The sequence below is a fragment of the Microtus pennsylvanicus genome, chromosome 19, assembly GCF_037038515.1.
Source record: "Microtus pennsylvanicus isolate mMicPen1 chromosome 19, mMicPen1.hap1, whole genome shotgun sequence".
Lineage (NCBI taxonomy): Eukaryota > Metazoa > Chordata > Mammalia > Rodentia > Cricetidae > Microtus > Microtus pennsylvanicus.
The window spans coordinates 12,802,450-12,823,857 of NC_134597.1; the positions used below are offsets into that span (position 1 = coordinate 12,802,450).

Consider the following 21,408-nt stretch of genomic DNA (forward strand, 5'->3'; position numbering starts at 1 on the left):
ATCAATAGTAAGGAGAATGATGCATCAATCATAATCAAGATAATGAACACCAGTCATGAAAGTATATAAAGCTAATTGTGTTTCCAGTTTTAACTCTGTTATTGTTTTTTGGTTTTATTTTCATGGTGTATAAATATATAAAAATGTAATTGACAGTAAAAGTGGAAAACCCAGTGTGAAGCTGCATTTTTTTCAGGATGCATGCCCTAACTACACCGATGTTCATGGAGAAGTACAGACTTGGAGTCTGGTTAATCTTTCCGAGTAAAGCTTTTTATTTGCATGTTTTATTTTTTATTTTTCCAGATAGGGTTTCTCTGTGTAACTACGCTGGCTTTCCTGGAACTCACTTTGTATACCAGGTTGGCCTTGAACTCACAGAGATCCACTTGCCTCTGCCTCCCGAGTGTTGGGATTAAAGGCGTGTACCACCTTCCTAACTTATCTGCAAAAGTTCTTTATGATAAAATTTTAAGTAAAAAGAGGAATAAAGGGGCTGGAGAGTTGGTTCAGAGGTTAAGAGCACTGCCTGTTCTTCCAGAGGTCCTGAGTTCAATTCCCAGTAACTATCAAACATCTAATGCCCTGATGTACCTATTTCTGGTGCCCTCTTCTGGCATGCAGACATACATATTATACATATTAAATAAGTGCATTTTAAAAAGAGAGAACTAGAAAAGTCCCACAGAGACACATATAGGGCAATCTGGTAGTCAGTTCCTCAATTGAGGTTTCCTCTTCCTAGATGACTCCAGCCTGTTTCAAGTTAAGAAAAAACAACCAGCACACTTGTGGCGGTTTGAGTGAGTGGTTCCCTGTAAGTCTTGTGCATTTGAATACCTGGTCTCCATTGGGGACGATCTAGGGACTAGAAGGTGTGACCTCGCCAGAGGAAGTCTGTCTTTGGGGGCGGGATTTCAGGTTTCATGGCTCACACCACTTTGTACCAGCTCTTCTGGTTTGTGGATGGAAATGTAAGCTCTCAGATGTTGCTGGCCATATACCTTGCCACAGATCTCTGCTGTGGGTAGGATCACTGAATCAGACATGGTCCTCAGCAGAGGCTGGGCCTGGGTGTCACTATGGCCCTAGGTGACAGGGCAGGCCACTCAGATCAGCATGACAGCAGTGGCCGTGTGCCCCTTGGGCACTAGCATAGCCCAGGCGGCAACCTAGACCCTAGGCATCCAAATAGTCTTTGATGGTAACAGGAGCCATGGACGTCACCACAGACGCTGGCTGCAGTAGGGCCACGAACACAGACATGGTCCTCAGCAGCAGCTCTGGCCAGGCGGTCACTATACCACTTAGGCAGGCCACTCAGATCTGTATGACCCTGGATGCAGCACGATCCTTGAGCGCTAACATGGTCTCAGGTGGCTGACCAGACCCCAGGCACACAGCCCTCAACTGCAACCGGAGTCATGGGCGTCAACTCAGACCCTGGCTGCTGTAGGGCCATGGCTATGTTCAGGTTTTAAATATCTATGAGTTTATTTTTACCGTGTATTTAGTATGTTTGACATTTTGGAACATACTAACTTTGGAACATAAATGAAATAATATGCATACTTTGGAAGTTACTTTAGATCACTTTTCTTGCTGATCAAAATTATATATATATAATTTTCAAGGTTATATAATAGTTACACCATCCCCCTTCCATTTCTTCCCCCTATACTCTCCCATATACTCACTTGCCCTCTTTCAAATCCATGGCCTCCTTTTCTTTAATTGCTTTGTGTGTATGTGTGTGTGTGTATTTCTAAATATATGAATATAACATGCTCAATACATTTAATGTAATTTATATGTATTGGGTAATCAACTGGTATGCTCTTTCCTAGGGGAAATGGTTTCTCCCCTTCTTGTCCAAAGTTGGGATATCAATTTTGCCTATTTATTTAATGCCATTTACTTAATAAATCCCTCTATTCATCACAATTAAAATCATAACATATCTACTTTATTTTGAATTTACTCTTGCCTTTTCCATCTGAAACCCTTTGAATTCGAAGTATTTTGTGGGCAGGATTAAAGCGGCAATCTTTAGTTCTGTAAAGCATAGTTTGCTCAAGGTTTTGACTTTCTTTCCCATGCTTAAAACAAACAAGCAAAAGTGTCTCGTTCTATAGATGCAGTGGTCGTGGCATTTGTTTCATAGTTCAGAAAGGTCTCAAATTTGTAGCATGCCGTCCTCTAAAGGTCTTGCTTGGGACTAGAGCTGTGGACCACCGTGCCCACGGCTTCTACCTTCTTACTAAACCTAAGCTTGGCCCTGTTACATTCATGTGTCACACGGTGATGCTTTAGTTCACCCCAGGTCGCAAGTGCAATGCGGATCCCAGAAGGTTATACCTCTTAGCGCTCGTAGCCATTTCGGTGGCTCCATGGTGTTGGCACCATAATGAGATTGCTCAGCAAAGCACATTTCTCAAAACAAGTCTTGTCATTAAGTTGCACAGGACTGCACTTCCTCTCTAGGGTAAAATAAAGCAATAACAAATGAATAAGTACTAAATATTGAAAGAGCAAAGCATGCTTCTTTTTGGCTTTTTGCTTTCTACAGATACATTCTCTTGTGACTTCTTAATTGAAGAGATATAGGATACCCACAAATTTTTGCTCTTACCTAACCCGCATGATAGAATTAAATTTGTCACCTTATTAAAGATTGTTACATGGCCCTTGAGCCCTAAGCTATAGTGATATCTGGAAATATGTCAGATGCATTGTTCTATTTTATGGCTCTGATATTTGGTATCAAATAGCACTTGAAAGAATAACAAGCTGACATAACTTATGTTTGCTTAAACAGCTGAGAACAGATTTGGAAAGTAGGCAAGAGCTGAGCATAGTGGTGCATGCCTTTAATCCCAGTGGGTAGGTCGATCTCTGTGAGTTCCAGGCCCAACAGGTATCAAGACTCAGTCTCAAACAAACAGAAGTAGACAAGAGACAGAAATAAAGTCCCAAAGTGGTTGAGGAGAGAAAATCCATCTGGAGGTAAAGAAAATAGCTTTTCTCATGCCTCCAGACTTGGCTTAAAACTTGAAAGAAAGACAACACAGAGATTTTTTTAGCCCAGCTATGACTGGGGTTTCCCAGACATGAGACTTTCAGTTTTTCAAATGGGCAAGTTCCAAGGAAGCAGTATGAGTTGGTCATGCAGCCTTCCACCTTCTTCAAGAATCCCCTTTGACAAGACAATACAGGGTTTTTTATTTGGGGCTTTAATGTGATAGACGAGGCTGGGTGGTTGGTTCCACTTCTGTCAGAATTCTCTCCATGATGTGGAACTGGTTCACGTATCTGTTGCATACTTCTCCCTTGAACTGAATTTCGTGTGTATGTGTGGGTGTTGATTATTGGTGTCTTCCTGGATCATTCTCTGCCTTATTATCAGCATTTTTACAGGGTCTTTCACTGAACCTGAAACTTGACCAGCAAGATAGCCCAGTCCTGAGCTCAAAGATTGCCTGCCTCTGACCCCCAATGCCACCCAGGGCTGAGTTTATAGATGTGCAGCCCTGTGCTTGTCATTTGTTTGGTTGCTAGGAATCAAGACGTAGGTTCCCATGTTTGTGTAGCAACCTCTACACTGGAAACATCTCTCTTGTCCTCTCAAGGTACAGTGTCTCTCCTGTTGTGGACATGCATTGGGTCCTTAACTGAAAACCATACAGGGCTTCCATTTGTGAAGTGCAGAAAATATTCCTGTGGAGAGATGAAGAAATCAAGCCACTACCTTATCCTTTACTGCCCTCCAACTCAATATACTCATTCCAGTTCTGCTTAGTAGACCATACTTGTGGTAGCTCCATAAAGTGATCTAGGAAAGGAAAATGGGCCAAGAAACAGTCACGTAACACATTTTTGACAACCAGGTGGTCCATATTTCTAACACCAGCAATTGAAGGCTCAGGAAAGATGTTGAGTTGCAAAACAAGTACCTTTTTTTTAAAAAAAAAATTAATGTGTATTAAGCAATGAATAGAAGAAACAGAAGTGAAAAATGTTAAATTTAGATTATAGAACATTATCTACTCTAGTTTGTCCAAGCTATATTTGACAAGTTAATTCAAGCTGTCTTCTTTGTGTATACGTAGACATCTTCAGCTCATACTTGTTACAAGTGACAAAACTGTACTGTAAACTGGTTTTATGATGATAATTTTGAGGGGAAGAAAAAGCTGAAGGGAAGTAACAGCTTCGGGTATGACCCATAGTCAGTAACTTCCATTAGCCACAAGGACACAAAAGCCATTAAAGTTTAATATGCATTTGGTATTCAGTTTAGCTACAAGGCAACGGCATTGTAATACAGGGGAAAATGAAAACCTGGATGAGTTTTCTGAGGCATTGTGGAGAAGAGAGGCTACAACTCACACTGGAAATACAGTTAACTTAGGTAATGTGAAGTCAAATTATTTAATACTTTCTTGAAATATTTTTTTTTAAATTTTGACGTGTGTGTGTGTGTATGTGTATGCAAATGTGTGTAGGTGCCTGTGCAGCTAGAAGGTGTGTAATATCCCCTAGAGTTAGGGTTACAGACAGTTGTGAGCCACCTAATGTGAGGTGGCTGCTGGGAACTGAACTTAGGAACTCTTGAGACCAGTAAATGCTTTTAACTAGTGAACCACCTTCCCAGCCTGAAATATACCTTGAGACAAAAAAAAAAGTGACTTCCTCTACTTAAAAAATATTAGGTTAATTATGATCATAAAAATTCTGCTGGAATTGACTAAATACTGTAGTCCATATTGGAAATGAAAACAGAATAAATGTAACGTAACCAAGTAGAGAGCAGTACACCCTATTTAGAATGATAGGACCGGTTTGCAGAAATTAAAGAATAAATGCTGTTAGTAAAAACAGATGTGAGCTAGTAGGTTTTCTTAAATCTACTGATAATTCTCAAACATTATCTTACTCTTCTGTCTGACTTCCAGGGCAAAGATGTCATTGAATTGGGTATTTACATCTGTCGGACGGGCATGACCGCGAAACCTGACGTGTGTAGCTGTGATTCTGGCCCTAGAAATCTGAGACAGTTGTGGACCCAAATTATGCAGTTTTTAAAATAAAGCAACAAGGCCACGGATTGTATTTTTAAAGTGGATATTTCAGGCTAGTGAGTTGGCTTAGCACGTAAAGAAGGTTTCCACCAAGCCAGACGACCTGAGTTTCATACTCAGAATCTGCCTGGTGGAAGGAAAGAATTAACTCCTTCAACACACAGACACACACACATGCACACTCAAATAAATTAAAAATCTTGAGTTTGAGCGTCAAGAATAAAATATGATCATGTTAGCAATATAGCATTTACTGTGCAACGGAAACACTAATCTGCATCTTCCAAGAAGAGAGAGACTGAATGCCATGGTAGGAACAGACAGAATATTTGAAGAGTGTGGGCTAGTTGTTGCTGTCATGATGTGTTTTAGAAGCAAGTGATGTGCCAGAATGCCAAAGGGTTCACACTTCTGATCTCTTAGGGTGGTGTGTGTGTGTGTGTGTGTGTGTGTGTGTGTGTGTGTTGTACAGCTCACTCATCTGACCTCCTCTTTCAATTATGTTTGTAGGGTGTAAACGAGAAGGCTGTGCTGACTTCTCTATTTCTTTTCAGTAGAATTTCATGGTTTGGCTTTTCTTTGAAAATGAGGAATCACCCTTCATTGGCAGTTGTAGGTTTCTGGGAAGGAAATAGGGTTTATTGTCTTCATAATACTTATAATACCAAGCTCTGATTATTTTAGAATGTTTTGTGTTATTGCCATGAGAATTTTTCTGTCTATATAAAAGCCACTAATATAAGAGATGAGGCTGAGCGCTTGGTCCCACATTTGAAAACAAACCAGGAATTCTGAGGATGTAGGATCATTCCGATGAATGATCATTCCTGAGCCTGGCTTGTCAGTAAAGAACTTTGCATAGAAATTAAGATACCTTTGTTAGGAGTAGGGAAACAAATGGTAAAGACTTTAGCTCATCATGTAATTTTTATTAATTAATAATTTATTAATTTATCTTACATTCTGACCACAGTTCCCCTCTCTTTTCTCCCCACCCCCCACCCCAATCCACTCCTCTGTTTCTGATCAGAATGGAGCAGGCCTCCCATGGGTAACAACAAAGCAAGTCATAGCAAGCTGAGGTAGAACAAAGCTCCTCCCTTGTATTAAGACTGGGAAAAGTAACCCAGTATGAAGAATAAGGTCCCCAAAACCAGTCAAAACATTAGGGATCGCATCTGCTCCCACTGCTAGGAGTCCCACAAGTAGACCAAGCTACATAACTGTCACACATATGTAGATGGCCTAGGTCGGTCCCATGCAGGCTCCCTGGCTGTTGGTCCAGACTCTGAGCTCCTGTGAGCTCCGGTTGATTGATTCTGTGGGTTCCCTTGTGATGTCCTTGACACCAGCCCACCCTGCCCTGCTTGTACGATCCGTCTACCTCTCTTCAGCAGGAGCTCTGCCCGGTGCTTGGCTGTGGGTCTCTGCATCCGTTTCCATTAGTTACTGGATGAAGACTCTCTGATGACAACTGGGACAGTCACCAATCCATGAGTATAGCAGAATTCCACCAGGCATCATAATGCTGACACTTTTTTTCTCCAGTCATGTTTGGTTCTATCCTAGATCTCTGGGCCATCCAACCTCTGGGTCCTGGCGCTCCAGGCAGTGTCAGGGGTGGGTTCACTCTCGTAGTTTGGGTCTGAGGCTGGACCACTCCCACAATCTCTACACCACCCTTATCACCCCACCTCCACCACCAAATCCCCACAGATAGGCGGGATAGACTGTAGGTCAAAGGTTATGTAGATAGGCTAGTGTCCCAGTCTCTCCACGGGAAGTCCTTCTTGGTCACAGGAGATGGTCAGTTCAGGCTAAGCAACCACAAATGCTGTTTTTAGCTGGGGTCATCCTTGTAGATTCCTGGGAATTTCTCTTGCATCAGGTTTCTACCTGACCCCAAAATGTACCCCCCCCCCAGTTTCCTGTCATCTCTTTCAGTACCCTTCATCCACTCTCCAACCTGATCCCTCAAATTCCACATGCCCCAGCCCACCTGTCCCCAGCCCACCTGTCCCCAGCCCACCTGCCCCCAGTCCACCTTCCCCCAACCCAATTGCCCTCAGTTCACCTGTCCCCAGCCCACCTGTCCCCAGCCCACCTGCCCCCAGTCCACCTTCCCCCAACCCAATTGCCCCCAGCTCACCTGCCCCGAGTCCATCCATAAGATCTCTTTTCTCATTCATTCTCTGTTCAGCTTATATGCATATATTGGGTATGAACATGCATTCTCTCTATGTACGGGATTGTATATTAAAGTTGCTCTCCCCAGGCAGTGGTACAGAGCAGTTGGCAAAGTGTCCTGCTTACGGTGCTGTATACCGTCTAGATTTCCTACGTTAGGTAGATAATGGGGAGGTCATGGTAAGATTGGCGGTAGGAGCCCGCTGTCTGGTTCCCTGTGTCTGGTTCTCCGTGTGAAAAAATTAAGCTGCGACTGAAGGTTATGGCTGGGGAACAAACAGAAATGATCTGAATCTTGATGTCTTCGGGCCCAGTTGAAAATGGAAAGGAAAAAGGAGAAGTAGACTTACTAGGGAATTATTCATATATTTTACAGTATGAGAAGTTCCCAGGAGGGCTTTCTTGCAACCAGGGGGGCCTGAGAGATGGTGGCATAGCTCATTCTAATTTCACAGGTCATGGCCCCATCGCGGGAAGGGAACCCATGCTACAAGTTACAGTTGGAGGCTGAAGGCCCGAGGGTGGCGCTGGCCCTGGAGTCCAGGAAGCCTGGAGTTCTCGTGGCCAAGGACGATAGGAGAGGTAAGGAAGGCCTATCTCTATTCTGGGAGATGAGTACACTCTTTTCTAGTTTTAACCTCTCCGGGTCCCTGAATGCTAACTACACACACTGAAGGTGAATATTCTCCATCGAACGTACCCAGGCTCATTCATCAGGCTCTTCCGGAAATACCCTCACAGACAGTCCCCAGATAGACTGACTTTTCATTAGTGCAGTTGAGTGGCCACCCGAACCCGTCATGCTAAATTCCATCAATTGTATATCAGCATTTTTAAAATCCCCACTTCCCTGTGATTGGTTGTTTTCTCTACTGTGTACAATGCCAGGCAACTGCAGTCGCTAATAAGTGTTGGTATCAGGCCCTGCAAAATGAGGCTCAGTCCCAAGTACTCAGCGCTCTCTGTATATAGGCCACGCTCCACCATGCTTTAGTGGTCCAAGGGTGCAGCAGACCGCACTCTCTTACATTATTATTATTATTATTATTATTATTATTATTATTATTATTATTATTATTATTATTTTGAAGCACAGAGGCATGTCACTTCCCGCCCCCACCTCTGGCAGCACACCAGGGGAGGCGCTGGAGAGTAGCAGAGGCTAGACCGGCCCTTTAGAAACAGCTATGTGGAAAGTAGTAGCTTAAGTGAGCCATATTCATATCCCTTCACAGAGGTTTATTAACTGAAAAACCCAGTAGTTCCCCTAATTCTTCACTTACGTGAATTCAGCCAGCGATACCTTCTTCTGTGAGTTGCAGAGCTTCTGTGGGTTCCTTCAGCATCACATAAAATACATTCATGTTCTTCTCTTCTATGAAGACTCTAGGCATCTTCGATAGATTTTTTAAAAAAATCACATGGCAGTGCGCCGTCATAAGTGACTATGCCAAAAGCAGGCAGGAAGCAGTTCTCTGTCCTCGGAGCCTGCATTTCACTATAGAAAAAGAGCATGTGCGGAGCCAACGGTAGCGGAGAACGAGACTGGAACCGCAGAAAAAACGTGGCCGTTCCATTACGTAAACGGGTTCCGCCGGTGAAAATTCACTCCGCTTGCTTTACTGTGGAGGAAACGACGAGTGCTTGAAGGAGCCAAAAGATGTTACACCTCTCCACAGCCATTGTAAGGGGCACGGCCAACACCCCCTCAAACAGGCTGGCAAGAGGAAAGCGTGGCGAATGCATTTTAACCACCGCGGTCCATGACACAGCAGCTGCCGGAGACGAAGACTAAAAGACCCCGAGAAAACGCTTTGAGCTCAGGTGTGCGATAGTGAGAGGCTAGGGGGGAATAGGGGGGAGTGTCCACATTCTTATTGGCTGAGGGGAAGTGGACCTTCTCAGCCTCTCCCTGACATTCCTCCTGCCCTAGGTTTATGAGGCAGAATGTCCTAGAATGAGGGCCTTCAAAGGAGGAGAGGGAAGGGAGAGATGATCTTCCTAGGTTTTACGGCTTGGTCTGCGGAGGATGCCCTCTAGTCTCTACAACTCACCTTAGAGAAGAGGAATTTTGGCTTCTGGGAGTTGACTTTGCTTTGGAGGACAAGCAAGGGGTGAAAGATTGGGCGTGCAGAGACACTTTGCTTCTGAGGCCTTTACAATTTCCTACCATTCAAATCACTTAGCGCAAATCACTTAGCGCGGTGGCCCAGAGTGTCACAGTTTGAGGGAGTGCATTCTGAGCCTGAACGTAAAATTTGTAATAAAATACTCTGTTCGGTGATGAATTTTAATGTCTTGGTTATAGTTGGAACAGCCTGTTCTTGCTTTATTAACATAAATACAATAAAAGCCATATCATTTATGGACAGAAACAGACTTGGATATGTCATCTAAAGCCTTGTATGAAATACACTAACTAATTCAGCCATGGGAAAAAGCACACAATTTTCTTTTTTTTTTCTTCTTCAGGAGGTTCAAATGAAGAATGTCAAACTTATCCTAGGGAATTGCTTATCTGAAAACAAAACAAAACAAAAACAAAAACAAGGAAAAATTGTTTGACTGGCAATCACTCAAAAAATACGAGGATAAGAAATATGTATGCTGAGCCGGGCGATGGTGGCGCACGCCTTTAATCCCAGCACTCGGGAGGCAGAGGCAGGCGGATCTCTGTGAGTTCGAGACCAGCCTGGTCTACAGAGCTAGTTCCAGGACAGGCTCCAAAGCCACAGAGAAACCCTGTCTCGAAAAACCAAAAAAAAAAAAAAATGTATGCTGGGACACCATGCTCCCTGCTCCCAGGCGGATGCACGCAATGAAGCTCCGACCCAGGATGGACATAGGCTAGAATCTCCCTGGTAAGCCACCTCGTGGGCTACAGCAGATTAATAGAAATGGGCTAGTCTAGGTGCGAGAGTTAGCCTAGAAGAGGCTAGATAGAAATGGGCCAAGCAGCGATTAAAAGAAAAAAAAATGTATGCTGTCAATTTCTTTGGAAAGCCCTTCCTAGTGCTGCTAGAAAACAAAATATAATAGCAACTGGAACAAAGGCAAACAAGATTTCCCTTCAGGCCTACTGACCAGGAGTGCAGCTCTGCTAGCTCTTCTGGGTTTTATTGATGCCTGTAAGCAAGAGTCCGGAGAGAAACAGAGCCTTAAGACCCTGCATCCCGGAGCTCTCGATTGCAACTGAATTCTGGCTCCCCTGCAGCGCTCTGTACCTCAGTTTCCCTAGGTATACAATCGGGGCCCTGGCAACTGTTGCAGGCTCTCACCCAGACCTTACAAAGTCTGGAACCCGCCCGGCTCTCGGAAGCGCCCTACACGCGCGAGCTGTTACGTCAGTGGTTCCCTCGGCGGCGGCCGGGCTGCCCTCCTAAAATACTAGGATAAGAAGTGTAAATGGCCCGGGAGGGTGCAGGCACCGGGCCCACGTGACCGCTCCACGAAGGCCACCGGCGGGGGCTCGGAGCGCAGGCCGCGCGGTTTCCCGCCGCACCCCGGGCGAGCGGGCGAGCGCGCTCGGGGGCGCGGGGCCCTGGCGGCGGCGGTGGCGGCGGCGGTGGCGGCGGCGGCTCGAGCGGGTGCCTCGGGCCGGTGAATCATCCCGGCAGCCAGCGAGCGCCGCGGCGGGCCGCAGCAGCGCCGGAAGATGGCCGAGGCGGCGGCGGGCTTCCTGGAGCAGCTCAAGTCCTGCATCGTGTGGTCGTGGACCTATCTGTGGACCGTGTGGTTCTTCATCGTGCTCTTCCTGGTCTACATCCTGCGGGTGCCGCTGAGGATCAACGACAACCTGAGCACAGGTCAGGCCCGGGGCCCGGCCGCCCCTCCCCCGCCCCGGAAAGTTAGTGCAAGTCGCTCGCTCGGGGTCGCGGCCGGCGGTGGCGGCGGCGGCGGCGGCGCGCGCGCGCGGGGACGCGCTGCTTCAGGTGGCGGCCCGAGCCCCGCGGCCTTGGCGGGCCCTCGGTGCCAAGGGGCGGGCGGCGCGCGGCCACCCCACGCGCGAGAGTGTCCGGGCGGCCCCCTGGCTGGTCCCCCGCCGAGCCCCGAGAGCTCCCGAGCTTCACCCGGGGCTCGAGCGTCCGAACTGCGGCGACAGGCGTCCTGCTCCGTGCTGCGCGGAGAAGGCCCACGCGTGGCCCGGGCTGTGGGCGCACGCTCCCCGGGTCGCGAGTGGAGCCTTGGCCCGCGGGGTGTCGCTGTGAGGTGGATCGGGAGGGCATGTCTGTAGGTCCTGCCAGGAGCAGGGATGACGTGTCAGGTCACCCAACGGAATGTCCAGGGGACACGCGGACGCGCGGGGATCTGGGATTTCTGACGTCCCCGGTTGAAGTTTTTATGTTCTCTGCTGAGCTCGCTCTAAAGTGCGATGGGCAAAACAAGTGTGCGTGTGGCGGTTAGGGTCTTGATAAACTTGCAGCCAGATAACCCAGTTGTTAAAAACCATGCCAAACCAGGGCTAAGAACAGCCCAGAGACAATTCAGAAACAAAAAGTACTTTGAAGGAACACGTATAGCCCTTCAAGTTTGCAAATTATTGTGGATTCAAGGGAGATACACCTTTTCCCCCCCTCACACTACTCGGGGAAGTCTGTACAGTTCTGACTGATTTGCAGAAATAGATACGCATGCACATATATGTGTCTTCTCTCATTTAATTTACATGCTCTGCGAGACCAAGGTTGAAAATGCATTTCCTATGACCATACCTGTGGGTGGAGACGAGTGGGAGGTAGACCCTTTTAGATGCTTGCCACAATGTACTTGTTTTGTTTGGACATAATCTTTTAACACTTAAACGTCCTTTAATGTGGTCAAATTACTATGCTTCTTTCATAGTATCCTTTGGATGGTCTCCCTGGGAGGCAGACAGGATTCGGCATATAGAATTATCTCGCTCTTCAATAGGGGATGCTCAGCTTTCTTGGGGGATCTGATTATTGCAAACATCTTGGTTTTCAGGCTTTTTAATCTGTTGGCATGGCTGCTTGTCACCTTACTGCTATCCTTGCTTTAGGACAGTAGTTCTCAACCTGTGGGTCGAGAATCTTTAGCGGTCGAACATCAGCTATCTTGCATATCAGACATTTACATTATGACTCGTAACAGCAAAATTATACTTATGAAGTAGCAACGAAATAATTTTAGGGTTGGGGTCAGCACAGCATGAGGAACTGTATGTAGTAAAGGGTCGCAGCATTAGGAAGGGTGAGGACCACTGCTGTAGGGTAAGGCATTTTTGTATGTCTCTATTGACTAGTGACCAGAGTCTATTCTCAAAGGCCTATTCTTTAAACAAGTTTAAATAGGTTTATCACCGATTTATTAGAAGGTGCACCCCACTTTTTTCCTTCCAGAAAATTGGTTGTAGAATTTTTAAAAACATTTTGCATACTACACATTGATATTTATTTTAGAACACGCATTTGTATACCGCATTTGCTTAAACTAGCTTAAGTAGTCATCCATACAGATACGTGAACATGTGCAGAGAGCCACACACTAACAGTTTATACAGAACAGAGACAGGAAGCAAGATACCTATTAAGAGGGATGGTTTTTCAGGAAGATAGTTGGAGTTTCACCCCACACCCAAGCAGCACTAGACTGCACAGATGGTTTGCATAGCGACAATTGTAATTGAGACTCATGAGGAAATTTGCTGTCTGGCTTGGGTCTTCCTAGACTCTCTATGGAGCCCCCTTCTTCTGTGATACAGGACCTCAGTTTGTCCTGGGGGTTTTGCACATTCTTGTCATGAAGGGAGACAAAAAGAGAAACACACGGAGAATACGCACCTCTCTGCTATTTCTGTGAGGATACAGCAAACGAGGGAAGACTTTAGCACGGATCTTCAGACAGCCAACTGTGGCAGTGAGCCACCACAGCTAAGATTAGGGTTTTCAAAGGCAATGGCAGACATTGGATGGCATTTTTCTTCCCTTTTCAGTAAAAGTGAGAAGTTCTTGTAGGAAGACTGCCAGAAGATTCCTGTCAACTTGTTTCCCTCCATTCCTTGCCAATTTCTCTTTCCCATGGAAACAACTTTCTATAATGAAAGAACTTGCGGGCTAGCTTGCATACCTCCAAGCAACTGCCCCTGTGGTCCAGCTGGCCTTTGAAGGCTCTTTAATTGGGAATCTTGTCATTGATTTTTTTTTTTGTTGTTTTCCTTTTGTTTTTAACCTATTGATAAAATAGATAGGTCATTGATGGAGGAAGGTCATTGGTTAAATAAAGAAACTGCCTTGGCCCTGATAGGTTAAAATTTAGATAGGTGGAGTAAACAGAATAGAATGCTGGGAGGAAGAGGAAGTGAGCTCAAACTGGATAGCTCTCCTCTCTGGGGCAGACACGATGAAGCTCCGACCCAGGATGGACGTAGGCTAGAATCTTCCCGGTAAGCGCACCTTGGGGTGCTACACACATTATTAGAAATGGGCTAGTCCAGTTGCGAGAAGAGGCTAGATATAATGGGCCAAGCAGTGTTTAAAAGAATACAGCTTGTGTGTTGTTATTTCGGGTATAAAGCTAGCTGGTGGCCGGGAGCTGGGTGGCAGGAACGCCAGCCTGCAGCTCCCACAACAGGTCATGTTTGGTTCTACCTTAGATCTCTGGGCAATCCAGTCTCTGGTTCCTGGCCATCCAAGCAATATGAGGCATGGACTTCCTCCCACAAATTCAGTGACACCATTGCTCCAGCACATCTTACAGGCAGCACTGATTGTTGATCACAGCTTTTGTGGCTAGGATAGTGTCCATGTTTTTCTTCTGGACATGGTACCAGCTGGACCTCTCCTTGTTCAGTGAGCTGTTGTTCTCAGCAATGGGGCTCCACTGTCAGATTTTGGAGAGCAGCCCTTTGTCCTAGCATCAGCTTCAGTTTGGGAATCTCCACAGGACCCCCTCAGTCAATAACTCAACTGAATGTCACCCAGTTCCACCAATGGAAGCCTTGCCTGGCAACAAAAGATGGCAGTTGAGGCTCTGTATTCCCCATTACTAGGAGTCCTCACTAGGATCACCCTCACAGATTCCAGGAGGCTTTGATTGTGTTAGGCTTCCACACTGCTCACCAAAGCCTCTCAATTCTGGCCATCTCTCCCTATACTCTCTTTCTTCATCCCATCTTCCCTCCCTCTCCCATCCCCACCCACACCAAATCCACCCTATTCTATTTCCCCTTCCCAGGGAGACCTATGTGTTTCTCCCCAAATCTCTCCTCTTTACTTAAACTCTCTGGGTCTATGGATTGTAGCTTGGTTATCATTTATTGAACATCTAATATCCACTTATGAGTGGATACATACCATTTGTCTTTCTGGGTCTGGATTACCTCACTCAGAATGATATTTTTTCTAGTTTTATTCATTTGCTTGTAAATTTCATGATGTCATTTAGTTTTTAACAACTGTGGTAATACTCCATTGTGTAAATGTTGTAGGGTAAAAAGGCCAACCAACCCACCCTGGCTCTGAAATCAGAGCCAGTGAAAGAAACATACTCTGGTTCTGAGACCTGAGCCAGTGAAAGAAATGTTTTAACCCCAAACCCAGAACCAACAAAATGCATCTTGACTCTGAAACCAGTGCCAAAGAAACACACTTTGTCCCCAGAATCAGAGTCAGCGAAAGAAATATGCCCTGGCCCCCAAACTAGAGCCAAAAGCCTTAAAAGGGCCAGCGAAAGAAAACAGTTTGGTTCTGAAATCAGCCATTTCTGCCTCTGACCAACTAAACTAACCAATCCCTCTTCTACCTGGGCAAACTCCGCTCCTAAGAAGTTCTAGATAAGCCTTAGGCAGCTGCTCTTCTTTCACCCTGGCAGAGCAGCCATTCTCCAGGATTCTTCCCTCCCCAAAAATCTCTTGAGTGAGGTCTGGGTGAAGACCTTTTGCTGGAGCAGATGTAGCTGAGCGGGGCTGTAACACTTTGGCTGGGGAAGCCTTCCTTTAGCAGAACAGAGTTGCTACACTCTGGAGCAGGAGAGCCAAATTGTAACTTCCCTGGGGAAGCCCTCTTTTGCTGGAGCAGAGCTATCACGTTGGGGAAACCTTCCCTAGAGCAAGGCTGTAAGTGCTAGCTTACTGTGGTTTGTGCTATTCCCTGGCTCCCAACTGCTAAAGCACTCTTCACCCGAGCTGTAACACCCAGTATTCCTTAGTTCCTGACTGCCAGGATCCCTTTCCTTCCTAGCTGCAACACTTATTAATGTATCATATTTTGTTTATCCGTTCTTCTCTTGAGGGTCATCTAGGTTGTTTTCAGTTTCTGTTTATTATGAGTAAAGCTTCATTGAATATAGTTGAGCAAGTGACTCTGTGGTAGGATGAAGTGTGCTTTGGGTATATGCCCAATAGTGGCATAGCTGCATCTTGAGGTGGATTGACACCCAATTTTTGAGCACAATCCATATTGATTTCCAAAGTAGCTGTACAAGTTTGCACTTCCACCAGCAGTGGAGGAATGTCCTCTTTGCTCCACATCTTCACCTGATGTGGAATTCCGCTCTGTATGCTGTAAATACCACTGGTTAATAAAGAAGCTGCTTTGGGCCTCTTGCAGCGCAGAAGAGGGCAAGGTGGGAATTCCAAGCAGATAGATGGGGGGGGCAGAGAGGGGGAGAGAGAGAGAGAGAGAGAGAGAGAGAGAGAGAGAGAGAGAGAGAGAGAGGGAGGGAGGGAGAGAGAGAGAGAGAGAGAGAGGCAGAGTCAGTGAGACACCATGTAGTCTCTGTAGGAGACAGATGCTGGAATTTTGCCTGGTAAGCCACAGCCACCTCGCGATACACAGATTAATAAAAATGGGTTGATTTAATATGTAACAGCTAGCTAGCAATACACTTAAGTTTTTGGCCAAAAAGTGATTTAATCAATATAATTTCTGAGTGATTATTTTTGCTCTGGACAGCCTGGAAACAAACAAGCAGCATCTACCAACAGAATGACTTGAGAAAAATAAAAGAGGGCTTCTAAACCCACAAGAAATGGGAGCCAAATGCAGCTTCTTGGTAGTTGTTTTTTTGGGGGGGGGGCGGGGAATGGGCTCTGTTTGCAGCTGTCAAGCAGGGGCATCATGGCTCCTTTAAGAGAGGTCTTTCCTATTGAGCATTAACAGCAAAAAACCCACGCAGTTTCCAAAGGTGGCTTCCTGATTTGTGCTAGTTGCAGGAACAGCTCTGCCTCTTGTAGGAGGCTAAGCACTTAAATGGAGTCTGTGAGCAGTGTGTTACAAATTGCTTCATGGTAACACAGACACGCTGTGATCCTAAAGATAGGGCAATGTGCATGGCTCTCAGAGGCAGTGAATATGCATCCTCCATGTTGGACTGGGAGGAGCCAACAGGCAGTGCCATGGAGTTGGTCCTAGCCATGCCCACTTAGCATTTTTTTTAAAAAAATAACTCCTGGTCAGAAAAGATAACAGATACCCACACAATCAAGACAGATCCAGATGGAAAAGACCTCTAAATGGGTCATGGTGTTGGATAAATATACAGAGGCTTGGGAGAGAGAAGAAATAGTTATACAAAGAACTAAATGATTTTTTTAAAAAAAAATAAAACAGAATATAAATTAAAGAGACAGAACATAGCCAGTCATAGATTAAAGGAGTCAAAACATAAGCCATGTAAAGATGGAAAATACACAGAGAATCTAGATTATGTATATTATTGTGTTTTCTTTGAATTTTTTTTTTTTTTTTGGTTTTTCGAGACAGGGTTTCTCTGTAGCTTTGGAGTCTGTCCTGGAACTAGATCTGTAGACCAGGCTGGTCTCGAACTCACAGAGATCCGCCTGCCTCTGCCTCCCGAGTGCTTCTTTGAATTTTTTGACTGTGAATAAGTTAAGTACAGAGAGATATTTCATTGAATGGGCTGCGAAGCTAAATCAACACAAATCCTTTATAGATATCTTGACTTCAAAATTTGGGTCTAAATATATGTTGCTTTGGAAAAAAGGTTCTGCTTTTGTTTCCACAGAGGATGAGAATCTCTGGATTCCTTTCTCTTACTAATGTGATTTGATGGACCAAGACCCTCTGAAAGGTCTTTGTAAACCCCTAAAATTACTTTGCCCAACAAAAAACAGGAAGCGGTTTGGAGAGAACTATGCTCAAATTCCTAAATATTGTTTATAAATGCTTATTTTCATTTAAAGGGGGATATGCTATAGATATGAATACTTTGCATTGGTATGGATCTTGGTCTGTTGACACAAACTTAAGGTCAATTTTGTTATATGTATATTTCTGCTCTTGACTAAGGTATTATGTTTGTGCAGCTCATTTAAAAATGTAGTGTATAATTAAGAAATGAAGGTTAATAGATAGTCATCTATAATAGTCAAGCTTGTAGTCATGATAATTAGGTTTTTTAGATATACAGATATATATTTCAGATGGATAGTTATTCTTCAAGCCTTTTAAAGACTAACAAAATATGGCATTTAAAATGTTTTAAAAACTTAGGACTTTTCATGACAATGAGACACATCTGCTCCTGGCAGCACCAATTTCTTCAAGAGGAAGATGGGCATTGAAGAGGCTCTTTATAGAGTTTGTTAGCCATTTGGGCAAGAAACTGCTCTTTCCTCAACTGCTTGATGTTATGCTGTATGAACTGTACATGCAGGACCCACAGAGAACTGCTGAACTTGCCTAAAGATGAGACGGTCCTTTGGGTTCCTGCTTCATGAAAGAGTCTGCCAGGCATTCTGCAGGACACAGAAGAAAGTGACTGACAAGCTGCCAATATAGGCAGAACTGTCTTTGAAATTTCCTGCTTCATGGAAAAGTTTGCTAGATACTATGGGCTTGTGAGCTGAAGATGAATGCCAAAGTGTTTCAGTGTAACTTTGGGCGACTGTCCATGCAGCAAGATGTCTCTGTCAATTCTAGAGTTTTGGAAGTTTCTTACAATGCACTTCCTGTTAACTTAGGTAATATTATATCCTTCTGAAGTCTTTGATGGAATTAAAGAAAGACAGTTTTATAATTTTAAAAGGTAGATTAGATATAAAACTTTAGACTCACAAGGATAGGATAAATTATAGAGTATTTTCCTTAATTTGCTAAGTATAGATGGACTAAATATTGTAACTATAATTCTTGCTTGATAACTGTTTTGTTATAAGTAATTTTACTATGTTAAAGTTAAAGCCTTCCTTTTTATTTAGACAGAAAAGGGGAGGTAATGTGGGATTCCCCTCTGTATGCTGTGAATACCATTGGTTAATAAAGAGGCTGTTTTGGGTCTGTAGTGGAGCAGAATAGGGCAAGGTGGGAATTCCAAGCAGATAGAGGAGGAGAGAGTAGGCGGAGTCAATGAGATGCCATGCCGCTGCTGGAGGAGACAGACACTGGTAAGTCACAGCCATATGGCAAAACACAGATCACTAGAAATGGAGTAATTTAAGATAGAAGAGCTAGCTAGCAATGCATTTAAGTGATTGGCCAAGCAGTGATTTCATTAATATAGTTTCTGAGTGATTATTTAGGGTTTGGGTGGCCAGGAAACAAACAAGCAGCCTCTACCAGCATTCACCAGTCACTTGTGTTATTGATCTTAGCCACGCGGCCAGGTGTAAGATGGAATCTCAAAGTAGCTTTGATTTGCATTTCCCTGGTGGCTAAGGATATTGAAAATTTCTTTTTTTTTTTTGTTTTTGTTTTTGTTTTTGTTTTTCGAGACAGGGTTTCTCTGTGGCTTTGGAGCCTGTCCTGGAACTAGCTCTTGTAGACCAGGCTGGTCTCGAACTCACAGAGATCCGCCTGCCTCTGCCTCCCGAGTGCTGGGATTAAAGGCGTGTGCCACCATCGCCCGGCTATTGAAAATTTCTTTAAGTCTTTCTTAGACATTTGAAATTCCTCTGTTGAGAATTCTCTGTTTAGACCTGTATTCCATTTTTAAATTAAATTGTTTGGTTTATTGATATTTTTGATTTATTGAGTTCTTCATATAATTTGGATATTAGCCCTCTATTAGATGTGTAGTTGATAAAAATCTTTTCCTATTCTATAGACTGCTCTTTGTCTGATTGACAGTGTCATTTGCCTTATAGAAGCTTTTCAGTTTCCTGAAGTTCCATTTATTAAATGTTGTTCTCAATGCCTATACTATTGGTATTCTGTTCAGAAAATTGTCTCCTGTGCCAGTGTTCAAGACTAATTCCCACTTTCTCTTCTATTAGGTTCAGTGTATCTGGTTTTATCTTGAGGTTAGTGGTCCACTTGGACTTGAGTTTTATGCAGAGTGATAAATACAGATATATTTGCATTCTTCTATATGTATACATCCAGTTTGACCAGCACTCTTTGTTGGAGATGCTTCCTTTTTTTCCATTGTATAATTCTGGCTTCTTTATAAAATAATCAGGTGTCTGTAGGTGTGTGAATTTATGTCAGGGCATTTAGTTCAGTTCTGTTTATAAACATGTCTGCTTTTATGCCATGCAGTTTTTATTACTATAGCTCCGTAGTATAACTTGGAATCAGGGATCATGATACCTCCACCATTTCTTTTATTGGTCAGGATTGTTTTGGCTATCCTAGGTTTTTTGTTTTTCCATATCAAGTTGAGAATTGTCCTTTCAAGGTAAAAAAAAATGTGTTTGAATTTTGATGGGATTGCTTTTGGTAAAAATGGCCAATTTTCTATATTAATTCTACTAACCCATGAGCCTGGGAGATCTTTTCATCTTCTGATATCTTCTTCAATTTCATTCTTCGAAAACTTGAAGATTTTATCATATAAGTCTTTCACTTGCTTGGTTAGAGTTATCCCAGGATGTTTTATATTATTCAAGGCTATTGTGAAAAGTGTTAGGGCTGGAGAGATGGCTCAGCGGTTAAGAGCACTGGTTGTTCTTCCAGAGGACCCAGGTTCAATTCCCATCATCCACACAGCAGTTCACAACTGTCTGTAACTCCAGTTCCAGAGGACCTGACATACTTACCAATGCACATACAATAACTTAAAAAAAAAGAAAAGTGTTATTTCCCCGATTTTCTTCTCAGTACTTGTCATTTGTATATAGGGTTACTGATTTTTTTTTGAGTTAATTGTGTGTCTAGCTACTTTGCTGAAAGTGTTTGTTAGCTTCAGGAGTTCCCTAGTGAAAAATTTAGGGCCACTTATGTATACAATCATATGATCTACAAATAAAGATACTTTGGCTTCTTCTCTTCTAATTTGTATCCCCTTGATCTTCCTAAGTTGTCTTATTGTTTTTGCTAAAACTTTGAGTACTATATTGAAATTGAATCAATATGAAGATAGCGGACAACCTTGTATTGTTCCTGATTTGAATGTAATTACTCTGAGTTTCTACATTTAATTTGATGTTGGCTATTGGCTCTTTGTAAGTTGCCTTTCTTGTGTTTTGGTATGTCCCCTGTATCCTCAATCTCTCCAAGAATTTTATCATGAAGGAGTATTGGATTTTGTCTAAGGCCTTTTCAGCATCTTATGTATTTTTTTCTTTTTAGTTTGTTTGTATAGTAGATTACATTTACTGAATTTTATATGTTGAACCATCCTTGCATCTCTGGAATTAAGCCTAATTGATCATGATGGAAGATTTTTTGATGTGTTCTTTGTTTTGTAACAATTTATTAAATATTTCTGCATCTAAGTTCATAAGGGAAATTGGTCTATAATTCTCTTTCTTTATTGAGTCTTTATATGGTTTTGGGTATCAGGGTAACTGTGGCCTCATAAAATGAATTTGGCAATGTTCTTTCTGTTTCACTTTGTAAAATAATTTAAAGGGTATTGGTATTAATTTTTCTTTGAAAATTTGGTAGAATTCTGTGATAAAACTGTCTGCCCTTCCCTTTAATTTCACTAAGGGTTTTAGTTCTATTTAAAATTATTTATCCAATCATGCTTTAACTTTTCTAAGTGTAACTATGTACATTTTTTATTAGATTTTTCAATTTGGTAGAGTATAGATTTTTAAGTATGTCTTTCTGATTCTGTGGATTTTTTTTTGTCTGTTGTAATGTCTCCATTTACACTTTTGATTTTGGTAATTTGGATATTCTTTCTGTATCTTTTAGTTAGATTGGGTAAGGGTTTGACTACCGATTTTCTCAAAGAATCAACTCTTTGTTTCATTGATTCTTCTTATTGTTCT

The 21,408-nt window shown here is 43.4% G+C and overlaps 1 protein-coding gene across 2 annotated transcripts in view; it reads left to right on the forward strand.

The window, feature by feature from the left end:
* Nucleotides 1-10,788: 10,788 nt before the first annotated feature.
* The window catches only part of St7 (suppression of tumorigenicity 7), a 234,468-nt gene continuing 223,848 nt past the window's right edge, over nt 10,789-21,408 (forward strand). For both annotated transcript variants that reach the window (XM_075953409.1, XM_075953410.1), the window contains exon 1: nt 10,789-11,074. In XM_075953409.1, coding sequence (XP_075809524.1) covers nt 10,924-11,074 — 151 coding nt within the window. In that variant the 5' untranslated portion in view covers nt 10,789-10,923. The remainder of the gene's footprint in view (nt 11,075-21,408) is intronic.